This window comes from Phaethon lepturus, unplaced genomic scaffold, assembly GCF_000687285.1.
Source record: "Phaethon lepturus isolate BGI_N335 unplaced genomic scaffold, ASM68728v1 scaffold18786, whole genome shotgun sequence".
NCBI classification, from domain to species: Eukaryota; Metazoa; Chordata; class Aves; order Phaethontiformes; family Phaethontidae; genus Phaethon; species Phaethon lepturus.
This window is the reverse complement of record NW_010547168.1, coordinates 19,577-33,435: the sequence shown is the minus strand read 5'-3', so window position 1 is coordinate 33,435 and position 13,859 is coordinate 19,577. Positions and strand designations below refer to the sequence as shown.

Here is a 13,859-nt window from a genome sequence, read left to right as displayed (position 1 = left end):
ATATTAAGCTGAAACCATTCCCTTACAGAAAGTTAAACTTTTGGATTATTGCCATAGGAAATATGTCACTATTGCCAAAGGAAAACCAGCTCATTCTGTTTACTCTCTTCTTTGTCTAAATTGCAACTCTTTATTTCAGATGATTCATTCCGGACTCATTCTACTGGTAATAGTGGGAATGCTGCCTTCCCTTCCAGTTCTTCTTCTCGCAACTTATTTAACTCAGCTGACCAAAAGAACAATGGAAATAAGGAGAGTCAGTCCCGAAAGATGAGCATGTAGGTGGTTGACAAGAGGTTAAATCAAGCTTATGGGTAACCTTTTCAAAGGGAACTCAAAAAACCCATGTAAAATTAAGCCTATATTTATGATACTTCTGCACCCAGATTTTGAATTACTAAAATAGCAGGGTAGGAATGTGATGTGTGCAATTACAAGTGTTTTTACGATTGTGTTCCGTTTTAATTAGTCTTTCACATTGTTCCTCCTGCATATGTTTGTATTCAGCTGGTAAATTATGGGGAGGGTAGAGTGGGACAAAGTGAAGGTTAGAACATTTGATACGTAGTAACTAGTCACAGCTATTTAGCTGCCTGTAGTTGGAGAAATAGAATGTATGTATTGTTAGATGATTTATTTTTTCCTTTTCTTTCTTTTTATATGCTTATATATGTTTATGTATTATTGTGTAACAATGTCATGATGAATTTTGAGAGTTACGATGAACTGGTACTGCTACTTGTTATTAAGGCTTCCTTTTTTGCCTTACCTTAACCATTTAGATAAAAAAACATTCAGTGCTAGGCATCTCCCTCAGGCTGGTTTTGTTTAAACATCAGCCTAAACTGTTCAATGTTTTGCAAGAACAAAATCAAAGATTAATTTGTTTGCTCCTGTGATAAAAGTGCAACAGTCTTAGAAAATTGCTGTGATGTGTACTTACTCAGTTAAATTTTTGTAGACTCTAGCAGCTAATTTCTGGCAGATTCCTTTTACACTGTAACTTGTAGTTTTAAATTACTATCATTGGACTAGCTGTAAATTTTGGGTGCTCAAACTGAGATTTTTCTTTGCTATCAGAGATTTGTGTTCTTAGCCAAGGCAGAATGGAGAATGGAAAGGAGCCAGCTATAGCATGAAAGGGAGGTTGTTTAAGAAAGTAGGCTTAGGTGTAACAGAAACTAGAACTAGAAGCTGAAAAGTAGGGGGAATTGCAAGCTGGGTCTTGGAAGTCTGAATAGGTATGAGAGACCAAGAGTGAAAGGAGAGTCCAGAATGTGAAGCTACGACTTCCTGGTCAAAGATAATAGAGCTGAGATATGCAACCTGCACAAGATAGGAAAGAAAAAACACCTTACACTGGTTTGCCACGTAGAAAAAAGAAGCAATAGTGGTAATGATATCTCTTGAGTGGTCCTTTTTGGTGAATTAAGTATCTTTGAATCATAGACTCTTTGGGTTGGAAGGGACTTTCAAAGGTCATCTAGTCCAACCCCCCTGCAATAAGCAGGGACATCTTCGGTTGCTCAGAGCCTCGACCAACTTGACCTTGAATGTTTCCAGGGATGGGGCGTCTACCACCTGTCCGGGCAATCTGTTTAACCACTGTCATTGTGAAAAATTTCTTCCTTCTATCTAGTTGAAATCTGCCCTCTTTCAGTTTAAAATAAGTCACCCCTTGTCCTATTTTAACAGGTCCTTTTGAAAAGTCTGTCCCCATCTTTCTCAGAAGCCCCCTTGAAATACCGGAAGTCTGCAAATAAGGTCTTCCTGGAGCTTTCTCTTGTCCAGGCTGAACAACCCCAACTCTCTCAGCCCGTCCTCAGAGGAAAGGTGTTCCATCCTTCTCATCATTTTTGAGGCCTCCTCTGGACCCTCTCCAAGAGGTCCATGTCTTTCCTGTGCTGAGGGCTCCAGAGCTGGAGGCAGTACTCCAGGTGGGGTCCCACCAGAGCAGAGTAGAGAGGCAGAATCCCCTCCCTCGACCTGCTGGCCACGCTGCTTTGGATGTAGCCCAGGATACGGTTGGCCTTCTGGGCTGCGAGCGCACATTGCCAGCTCATGTCCAGCTTTTCATCCACCAGTAGCCCCATGTCCTTCTCAGCAGGGCTGCTCTCAATCCCTTCATCCCCCAGCCTGTATTGATACCGGGGGTTGCCCCGACTCAGGTGCAGGATTCTGGACTTGGCCTTGTTGAACCGCAGAAGGTTCACACAGGCCCATTCCTCAAGCTTGTCCAGGTCCCACTGGATGGCATCCCATCCCTCAGGCATGTCAAATGCACCACTCAGCTTGGTATCATCTGCAAACTTGCTGAGGGTGCACTCGATCCCACTGTTTGTCATTGATGGAGATATGAAAGAGTACAGGTCCCTATATGGATCCCTGAGGGATACCGCTTGTCACCGATCTCCATCTGGACATCGAGCCGTTGACCACTACCCTCTGGATGCGACCGTCCAATCAATTCCTCATCCACCCAACAGTCCAGCCATGCAATCCATATCTCTCCAATTTAGAGAGAGGGTATTGTGGGGAACCATGCCAAAGGCCTTACAGAAGTCCATAGACTTTGGTAGACGACATTGGTAGCTCTTCCCTTGTCCACTGATGAAGGCCACTAGTTTGGTCAGGCAGGACTTGCCCTTTGTGAAGCCGTGCTGGCTGTCTTGAATCACCTCCCTGTCCTCCATGTGCCTTAGCATAGCTCCTAGGAGGATCTGTTCCATGATCTTTCCAGACACAGAGGTGAGGGACCATATGAACTCATATTTCTCCACTTCAATATTTTCAGGTTCCTTTAAAAAACAAACCTAAACAACCCCCCAACTTTACTCACAGATCTAAGTTAATAAAATTCCTAAATTTTAAAATAAAACACTCAAAGGTTTAGTGAATGTAAAAAGAATTTCTCTGAACAGCTTGCATTCTACTACTTGTATACATTAGATTATGATACAGTCTCTTGCTGTGAGATCACATAGGATTTTTTCTACTGGAATTTTACCACCTTCACTGTATAAGATAAATTTCTTATGGAATTAAATTAAGCTTGCATAGTGACCTGTTGCTTTTAAAAATGTATTTTCTGCGTAGAAAAGGTTTGAACGTAAGTAGTGAATGAAGGTGGACTGTTTGTGTTCAGTCAGTGGTTTCACAGCAGAAGTACGTTAAGGTGCCAAGTCAAATTGCACTCTATCCCTGTCTTTGCCAGAGTCTAATGCCTTCTCTTAAATACTACCTGCAGTACTTCCAACTTTTTATAGGCGTTCATTAGGTGCTCACTTATTTCAAAGTGCATGATTTCAAACTCAACAGTTAGATTATAGACATACTGACATTTTCAGCTATCTCTAAAGTAAATGGGACAAGTATCTTGTGTACATAAAATGACATACAGAGCTACATACTTTCAAAAATTAGGTGTGCTCAAAAATCCATGTTGAGTTCACCCTAATCACTGTACACCTCTGTTCCCTCTCTCTAAAACCAGAAAATTTGTTCAAATGTTGTAAATGCTTTTTAGCAACCGTTATAGAAATTCCAAGTAATCATCCATTTCATAAGGATTTTGGGAAAATAAATGGATTAATATTCACAAAGGAGTTAGATGCAAAGATTAGTTAGACGCATTTGTTGCATCACATAAAACTTTTCCAGATTTAAAAGGTTTTTCTAACTGTCACTTAAAAGAAAACTTTATCTTTTGTTTGAATTCAAAGGGACAGAAAAAGACGCACACAGAGCAGTTTGTACCTTTGTTTTCAGGCAGGAAAGTGGAATGTAAGAGACTCAGCTTCAAGTCTCAATGTACCATTCCCAAGTGAATACCTTAATAGCAGACTATTTGAAAGTAGGTATCTTTCTGATGAGACACAATGATCTGGATGCTCTCTCTGGTTCAGAAGGTGTCTAAACTGCATAGTGTCAGAAGCCAAGAGGATATACTAGGGGAAGAAAAACATTTGGGAAACAGAAGAGCAGGCTTAGGATGACCTACATTTAGCTCTGAATAAGAGTTTTAATGTTCTGTATTCTTACGGGAAAACACATATCTCAAGTTGGTATAATATCTGCTGCACTGCAGATTCAATTTCTCTATTGTAATCTAGCCCAATATTTAATTCTTTTCCTAAAAGAATGGAGCAGCTCAATAAGGAGATGGTAAGAGATACAGATCTAGGGATGGTTGGTGATAAATGCATTCATATGCATATCCTTGGTGATCGCAGATATATTTAGTTTTACATCTTTTATCTTTCTTTTGTTCAGAAAGTCAGTCCTGGTGCTACATGTACATATACTAAAATACAAAAAACTCAGTTGCAAGGAAACATTATTGTCTGACTTGAATGATGGAAAAATTTAATATCCAAATATATATGAGCAGTTGACAGAAATTACTCTTACTGAGAGAAGAATTTGAAAATTGTACAAAAAGACTTGCAATTGAACAGATGCTCATGAATGAGTGTCTCAATCTATGCACTCACTAAGGCAGGAGACTTGTGAGAAAATAATATTTGAGTATATATTTAGACTATATCATCATGTAAATTTACCTATGTGCTGGTTAAACATTGCACTGACCATCTTAATTCTGGCGAGTCCTAGCTATTAGTGTATTGCTTCTGCAACGTGAGTAAGGTAACTTCTAATGTTTCTTTTTCTATGTAATTATGTATGATTGTGAAGAGTGGAAGATTGGGCAGCTTAATAACTAAAATATCAACAGATATAATTAATGATTCTGAGTTCAGAGGGATTTATGTCTGGACAAAATATTATTTAATTGCTTAAGTGTAATCTTTTCTATAAAACGGCTCTACTAAATCTTGGCAAGTGTTCACTTGACAATATAGTGCAGTTTACAGGAATGAATAATTTCTGATTTCATATATTCATGTTGTTCCAGGAACTTTTCAACACCCAAAGGTACTTAGATGAAGAACTGAGGTCTTCACTTACCATATTCATGAGTTCAAACATTTTGTTTGTCCTATTTCAGAGATGTGTGTGCCAATTAAAATATTCCCTCATTTTAAAAATCATGGTGATGCAAGAAAAAGAAAATCTCAGTTAATCCTGATCCTCACAAGCAGGTGACAAGAAAATGACCATTAGCTTTGGTGTCATTTACTAGACCTTAGGTAATACTCAGTCAACAGAAAATGCAATAATTACACTGAAGATGCACCCGTATAACTTAATGGTGGAATCCCAAAAGAGAGGAGTACCTGATTTTAAGCACCTTATGAAATAGGAAAGAATCACAAAGAGCACTGGTTGAGTATTTCATCCCACAAGAGACCTTATATGAGAGATATGCAGAGCAGATACGCTTTTCTGACTTTTTGTTGAAGAGTTGGCCATTAGATCATGAATCATCCTAGCGCAGAAATTGAATTGATTCATAAACACTGTGTTCCACCAAGTAGTCCAATCTTGTATGATTATGCTGTGTAGCCTTATTATCTTCTTTTAAATGTTTTCATTTCTATGAGATTAAGATACTTTCTTTTAGGACAGGACTTGCTGTTTTGTTTGAGTTTACATCGCTGTAATAAGACTGATTTCAGTATGCAGTCAGTTAAAACTATTTTCCAGAACTTTATAGATTCATCAATAAAAATATGCAACTTCAGAAACAGCATTTAAGAATTTTGCATCTTGCCTATAGACATACAGATAGTGCCTGATTTTCATAGAATCTTTGGGTTGGAAGGGAACCTTTAAGATCATCTAGTCCAACCCCCCCTGCAAGGAGCAGGGACATCGTCCACTAGATCAGGTTGCTCAGAGCCTCATCCAAGCTGACCTTGAATGTTTACAGGGATGGGGCATCTACCATTTTGCTGGGCAACCTGTTGCAGTGTCTCACCACCCTCATTGTAAAAAATTTCTTCCTTATATCTAGTCTGAATCTACCCTCTTTCAGTTTAAAACCATTCCCCCTTGTCCTATAGCTACAGGCCCTGCTAAAAAGTCTGTCCCCATTTTTCTTATAGGCCCCCTTTAGGTACTGCAAGGCTGCAATAAGGTCTCCCTAGAGCCCTCTCTTCTCCAGTCTGAACAACCCTCATTTTATTTCACTTTCAATTAAAACTTACTTCAAGAATGAAGGGTGCAGATTTTCCATCTTGTAAAAAGTGGGTGTAGATTTACTGTTGCATAGAAATAAATTTCCTAATAGTAAATTCATACCAGGATTTTATAAGATGTCCATAACTGACCTTTAAGACATCTGCGTTGGTGTGTGACCATGTTGTAACAATTAAATGCATAAGTATCTTAGTGTCTTTCATCCAGTCATACCATTGCTTAGGAAGTTGAGCACAATATGAAGTAGTTCTGCTACTGACCTACTACACTTTGAGTTGGTTACTTAGAGCTTCTAACCATGTTTTCACTCTGCCATTTAAGATGGTAAGAGTTCTGAGGTCCAGTGGGACTGGCATGTGATTTGGGTCCCATTTCTAAAATGAAGCTAGTAGGTATCCTGACATGTTACCATGATAGGTTCCATCAACTATTTTAAAAAGGGTGAAACAGAACAGTATCTTGCATTGTTTGTAAATGACACTGTAAAATATTGGTACAAATTAGTATTTCCACAGAGTTCTAAAAGTTAAGCCTTGTTCTTCAAAATATTTCTGACCATTACAAACAGTTGTTATTTGACATATCTACAGCTCTGTGAAGTTGAAGAACAGTGTATTTAAAGATTAAAAAGTTAAGACAATAAAAAATGCAGAAATTGCCCAGATGACATTATGGTCAACAGAAGACCTAGAAAGAACTCTATAAAGAGCTCTAAGGTTCTCTCTCTCCCTGTCTCCGCTTTCTATAGATTTTATCATGGCATTTGTAGCCATGAGTAGGCTGCTTGTACTACCTTAACTGTCTCACTTAGAGGGAACTCTACATGACCTTCTGTAGAAAACTTAAAGGAGTAAAACACCCTTCTTGTGAAGAATACCCTCCAAATGTGTCCATATGGCTTTTTCAGTGGGTGCAGTAGGACAAGTAGTAATTTTTTTAAGTACAGCAACTAAGAGTTATATCAAAATGTCACATGCAATTGCAGTTTATTATTTTACATTTTTTAATAATATAGCAACAATGTATTTTGTGTTTTTCCTTTTATATGAAGAAAAAACAGAAAATCAAACTCTTAGATCTTCTGACAGAAAAAGAAGTGAACCAGAGACTGGTGGAAGCAACTTTCTGGTGCGATAAGGTGGGAGCAGCAGATGGGACTCCAATGCCTGGAATGAATAAAATGCATCTTGCAATGTTAAAACCTTTTTTTTTTTTAAATGAAATCCCAAGCTGTAAAATATGTTCTGATAAGTAATGTAATGGTTGCAGAATTCTAACGTTGTAGTGAAATGTTATGAAATATAACTCCAGCTATGTGCTCTTAACTGCTACAGCTGAAGGGAGGATTTTGTTTTCTTCAGTTATGCCTTTGTAGTTCAAATTCTTGGATTTAGAATGCACATATCCGTTACTTAATTGGCTTATTTAAAATTTTAGCAATTATTAGCACCCATGTTTTATGTAAGAAATAGAAGGAATTGTTATGAATATAAAAAAGTAATCCCACATTTTAAAGAAACTTCAAACCTAATTTAAGACCAAAGTCCAGAACCATTGATCAGTCTATAGAAAACGTAAACTTCAGTAGCATTGTGCTGTGAATTTGGAGGTAATGTTTTTACAAGTCCTAAGTACAATTCATAAATTCCTGCGTAAGTTTCAAAGCAATCTAAAAATATATGTTTCCAGATGATACAAAAAACCTTTTATTTCGTAAGTTTTGTTGTATAAATACTTGTTTTAATTTTTAGTATTTCAGATTGTATTTTCACTTGAATAATTTCTAATGATGAATCTAGTTTTTAATCAGCTGCTATAGCAAACTATCGTGCTTCAGTGATGTCATCTGCATTTGTTTGTCTTAGTGCTAATGTTTCTATCAAAATTTGTCTGTGGAAAAACATGCAATTCTATTTTAAAAAGTTCTATTTATGCCAATACTTGAGAGAGAGCCTATGAAGCTATTGTCAGCTTCTCTATTTCAAAATGAAAGCAGCATAAATATATTGATATCAGAAATATGTGTTTTTTAAAATGTATTGGTGTATGATAAAGATGATCTGATTTGTGAATGCATATGCGTGTGTGGTTACTTTTTATAATGTAAAAATATGAGTGATGATGTACTCAGAATAAAAGCTAGGACAATTCTGTACATGCCTGTTCTTGAAAAAAATTCTCAGGGCATCTTTTATAATTAAAATAAATAAAAGCATTTACCTATAGAAGGTATTTATTTTAAATAGTAATAATGCTAGATGTATGCTGTCTTGTGTGGAGTACAAAATGTGTCTTTGGATTTAGCAGTGTTTTACAGTCTGAATTCTTAAGCTTCTTACACTGCAGTTGGGTTTAGGTGTATTCTCTGTCTTTAGTCACAGACGTTGTTTGAATTCTGTGGAAACACTGAAGTTTTCAGTTTGTACTGCAGCCTGATGTAGGATCTTGTAAATCACAGATTTCTTTAAAAGCTTCTTCAAGTATTATGATGTTTAAAATTCAGTATTGATACAGATATACAGACGACCGATACTGGCTCCCCCTAGGTTCTGCTTTTATCTCATTAATGAAAACAGATACTCCCAGTTCCCCAGGGACAACTAACTCAACGTGCCAGCTACAGCTGCTCTCCCGTGGACCACAGGAGGCTGCTCAGTCTGTTCTCAGTCGTGACTTCTGCCAGGGACCAAACTCAGATCAGCAGTACCCAGCTGCAGAACTGGACTCAAAACTGTGCTTGACCCTGAGATGCCCTTGCTAGAGCAATGCAGAACAGCCAGTAAGTTCAGAAACTTGAATCCAAGCTATTTTTTCCCTTAATAAGCATGTAATGAGTTCTGTATACAGTCTGTCTTTTGTTTCTTATTAGCTGTCATTTGTCTGTCATTTTTAACTGATTAATTTTGGCAACACCGTTTGGATTTTAGGATCAACTCTGTGAATAGATTTATTCCACTTTTATGGAGGTATGTTTTTCCTACCAAAGTCTGTCTTAGTTCAGGTGTAGAGTCCTGTTACATAGTTCACCCTGATACCTAAGTTATTTTTCAGAATTATTTCATCTTTAATACAAATAATACTTTAAAAGCAGGCACATCATGTAACCTGAGAAAATTAGGTGATTTGATACTCTGAATAAAGAAGTCACACTCCCAGATGGTGCAGACTTAATGATAGACTCAGCGCAATTTCTACAGTGATAAAATAAAATTCTCGTTTAGGGCTTGATCCTGTTTGTGTTTTTATAAGTGGTGAAATTCTGCTAACACTGAGGTCAGTAGGCCCTTAAGTCTCATCACAACAGAAGATAACATGGAGGACTATCAAGCTGCAGTGTTTGAGAATGAGCTTCCTGAATATTTTCGTATAGGATCTCTTGTTTTCATTCAGACATATCACTAAAATGTTGAATTTTGAAAGTTCAGTTCTTTGGGGTTTTTTTAATTTGCATGGTAGGTTTTAGAAGACACGTTTTTACCACTTTGTGCCTTAGTGAATTTAGCTTGTGACTTGGGCATTAATAAATCTATTAATAGGATGAACTGCTGCTAGGTGGAGAGACAAAACAAGTTTTCACATTTTCATATTTCACTGTCTTTTTATTCTAATGTAAATTAATAAAATAGAAATAAAGCCTCTTACATACCCCAGAATAGAAACTGTTACCTTTATTCACATTTCTGTTGGATCAACCACCCTGCCAATAAACAGTAATGTTTTAAAGGTTTCTTCAAAAATCATAAAAAGGAACGGTCGGTCCACTTTGATGACAGGAGGCACTGTGAATGCAGTTATTTCTGACCCACTAGCAGCTGTGGCCTCAGTTCCTTCTTCATCCACTTCAATTACTGCCTTTTGGACAACCTGAAATGCAATGTAGAAATAATGTATGTGACAGAAGTAAATACTAACAGAATAACACAAGAGAGTTAACTGCTGAGAATCAGCATGAAATAGTTTTATGATCAAGAGGAAGGGAAGAAGGTGCTGCAGAGTGCCATTGTACTTCCCAAAAGTGAAATAGTTTATACCAAACTGAAAATCACTGTGATTTTATCTGTTAAATGTTTACATAAGTGTACATGACATAGTCCCTTGGCTAGGCCGATTATACACTATTATAATCTGAATAGCAAATAATTCTAGAAGGCTTACCTGTGAAACTGCTACGTATCCTTGATCTGTGAGATGACTAAGATCTGCCATACGTGTAAAGAGATTTTTAATTCCAAGAGCATGAAGCAATTTCTTAATTTTGTATTTTTGCTCTAGTTTGAACTTTGGAAATGAAATATCCACTTTTCTGTTTAAAAAAAAAAAAAGTTCAATGCAAACTTGGACTATGTAGTAGATCACTTGGCTGCAGAAGTGCACGCTACTCAAGAATTGAGCTTTACACAGAAAAAGAAGGGTCAAAACTACACGGTCTCTATTGGAATTTAGGTTGTCAGAATATCATCTCTGACTTGTTGATTGCCAAAGATGCTAGAAATCATTTCCTTCTCTATATAAAATACTTCCACCAGCACTTCCATTTGACCAGTGAAAAGAACTGTCACTTCAAGAATCACGTTTCACAGGAATAATTTGGGTTTGCATTTTCATATTCAAATTTACCCATTATTCTGGATTTCCACTGGTAGGAAATGTTTCATATATATACTGCTTATCCAGATTTATTGTGCACTTTGCCTGGAAGTGCTGAATTTAGGGAGAGAGAAGGCCTAAGGAAGAACTTAGAAAGACTAGATTGACTATGCCCTCAGAGAGAAGGATATTTCTAACTGAGATGAGCCACAGACTTGTCACCTCAGAGCACGAGGTTTCACATGCCACTTGGGCTGTGGGTAGGCCATTAGAGGACCTCTACTCTGTCCACCTAATGCAACAGAGACACCAGCATGTTAAAGGGGCTAGGAAGAGCAGCTAATCTTTGTTGTGCTTTGTTGCTTTGCTGCAAGACATAAAAGACATTAAGGCCAATGTATGTCAAAGCAATACCTGGTCTTCATCTGTCCAAGCCAGGATTCCACAAGCTCTGTAGTCAAATGGTCTTCAAGTGAAATGTAATCTCCCTCCTTCTCTGGGATGACAATCAGCATGTGGGCTTTCCCTTTGTAGGGTAGCTTTATCACAGTGCATCTTAAGTTCTCATCAAAAGTTGAATTAACTTTATCTGACTTGAACATCATGGGTACCTGTACAGTTCTGTATTTGTTTATGTGGAAGGTCTCCATTTCTGTGAATTTGGAATTAAATGGATAGACCCACTTGCCTGAGGAAAGAAATTAAATAATTATGTGCATTCAGACTTGTTCAGAAAAATGTTCAGAAACCATTAAAAAAAAGTATAGGATATTTTTGTATCTAGTTGCAGTGGATGTCAGTTGTGTCTGGGATAAATGGATGGCAATTGCAGGATATTTAGTGTATATGCTTTAAATTTTTTACAGCAGGAAAAGGAAATAATCCACAAAATAAACTCCTTCACTTGCAGGCAAAGAAGAGAAATCTTTTTCTGAGGTTGATTAGTTGCCAGTCAGTTCAGAACCGATAGCCTTTTTGTGTATTGAATGCCATGCGAGCATCCATCTTTTATTAACATGCTACCTTCTCTGAAATTCTCTACCAGCTGTTCAACATCCTATTTTTAAATTAATTACACAATCTTTTGGATGGGGATTCAGCAGTGCACTGACTTGTAAGGTGTACTGGAATGTGACCTCTTCTATACTAATGATTCTGATCTCTAGCATTCTTTCAAATGTAGCCACAGACATTTATCTCTTTTTTTATCTCTTTTTTTTATCTTTTTTATCTCTGATTTTCTGCCAGGGAAAGTAACCTTGGCACTGGACAAACTGCACATTTGTAAATATGAAAGAATAAACTTAGTCCATCAGGAGACTTTATGGCTGAGGGTAATTTTCTTTGTTCTCATGTTTGCATGCATTTTAGCGGGGTTTCTGTGGATGGCATCTGCTGAGTGCTGTGGGCTGGAGTAGTGGCTGTGACTGTGGGTTCTATGCACAGCATTCCTCTCGCCCCCTTCGTCGCTTTAGCTCCTTGTCTTTGCTTTTTACCTAACCAGGTGTCTCTGGCTTCTGTATGGCTGTTTCGGAGTAAAAGATGGGCTATGGCTTGTCATTGCCGGGACCTCCTTTTGGAGTCCCTTATCTATCTTCTCAGCCAGTGGTCAGAAAGACCCCAACAGCAGGGAAAGGAGCATAAGAGATTTGGCAGTAGAGGACCTCTCCACAGCACAGTCTCTGTCCATCACAACTATTTCTTTCCCTCACCCTGTAAGGTAATATAATGGGGTGCTTCGTTGCTTTGGTTCCTCTTGGGAAAAAAATTCTGGACTGAAATAGAGAAATTATTTTTCTTTTCATGATTTTGTGTACTGTGTAAAATTATTCAATGCTTTTATGGCCAGTGTTCAGCATTTAAAAAACTCTCCGTGATTTTTATTTTAATTGGTGAGTGAAAATTAAACATCTTTTTTAGTCATAAAAAGGGATCGCTCAGAGAGGGTTTGAGAGAGTTTGACGCAGGGCTTTGTGTTCTCTTTGAGACTCTGTTGTATGGAAGAAAGCATAGAAGAACTGCGGTTCCCTATCATGAAAAATGATTTACTATTAAATAAACCTGATAGAAGAAAGTAAATCTAGGCAGAGATGTAGAGAAGACAGGACATCTGAATTCATTTAAACTTCCCCTAAAGTAAAGTCAGGGTCCTGTTTCTCCTAATAAATAATCATTTTGAAATAGAAAAACAACAGTTACCTTTAAAGACAATGTAGTCCACAAGTACCAGTTTATTATGGCGGTCAAGCTCTTCAAAAAGCTCAGGAATTTTTCCTTTGGTCCTTTTGTTAATATTTTGATTTATGACAAATTTTGCCTGGGTGAAGTTTTGAAAGTCCACTCTCAGGAATTCCATATCAAAGTACTGCTTAGATATATTGAGGAAAGACTCCTTGAGTCTGAAGTCCTTTTGGATAAAAGAAAGAGTACCTTGTACAAGGAGAAGTTCTTCATTCATTGTGATGTTATCTTTCAGTTGCTTGAACAAAGCTGGTAGATGATGGCAACCCACACTGTCCTTCAAAGCCTGGAGGTTTAGACCTTTTACTATTTGTCTGTGTGTTTCCCCTTTGGCTGCCAGCATATATGCAGACATGAGAGCTGATACGGAAAGGGGAGAGATGATTACATTGTTGTCATGTGTCATTGCAATTTTTCTGTAGAGGTTAAATCCAAAATTCGCAGTTTTTTCAGTGAAGTTGTAAAGAGTGAACTCCTCGAGACCTCGCTCTTCAAAAGGCTTAGAGATATTTTTAGGATAATACCAGTCTTCAGAAATACTGACATTTTTATTTCTTTCCAAGAAAATATTCTCTTTTTCTTTCTTTGGAATTTTAGGTTTGATGCCAGCCTTGCTGATTTCAACACATATTTCACTTAAGAGAAGTAGGTAAATTCCTGCTTTCATGTTGACATCCAGTAATGAGCTCTTTTTTTTCTAGTAAAGAAAATTGAGAAAGAAAAAAAAAAAACAGGCAACACAATGACTTTCAGTTTGTTGTTCTATTCACGATGCAAAAGGTCACAGATGTAGCAAGGTGGTCTTTCTGCATCTTCAGTTCATGCACTCTAAGATCTGGTTCCTATCTGAAAGTTTTAATTTAGATCAGTGAAAGAGAGTCATTTGCAACATCATTAAGTGAATCCAGAAGAAATGACATGATCTCCTA

General features: G+C 37.4%; 1 protein-coding gene across 1 annotated transcript; it reads right to left on the bottom strand.

Moving 5' to 3' along the window:
* Positions 1-9,758: 9,758 nt before the first annotated feature.
* Positions 9,759-13,621, bottom strand: SERPINA10 (serpin peptidase inhibitor, clade A (alpha-1 antiproteinase, antitrypsin), member 10). The gene is made up of 4 exons (XM_010289565.1): positions 12,889-13,621; positions 11,104-11,377; positions 10,258-10,405; positions 9,759-9,966 (listed from the first exon to the last, which is right to left on the bottom strand). Exons 1-4 carry the CDS (start codon positions 13,595-13,597, stop codon positions 9,775-9,777), a joined length of 1,323 nt encoding a protein of 440 aa, XP_010287867.1. The 5' UTR covers positions 13,598-13,621; the 3' UTR covers positions 9,759-9,774.
* Between the last annotated feature and the right edge of the window lie 238 nt (positions 13,622-13,859).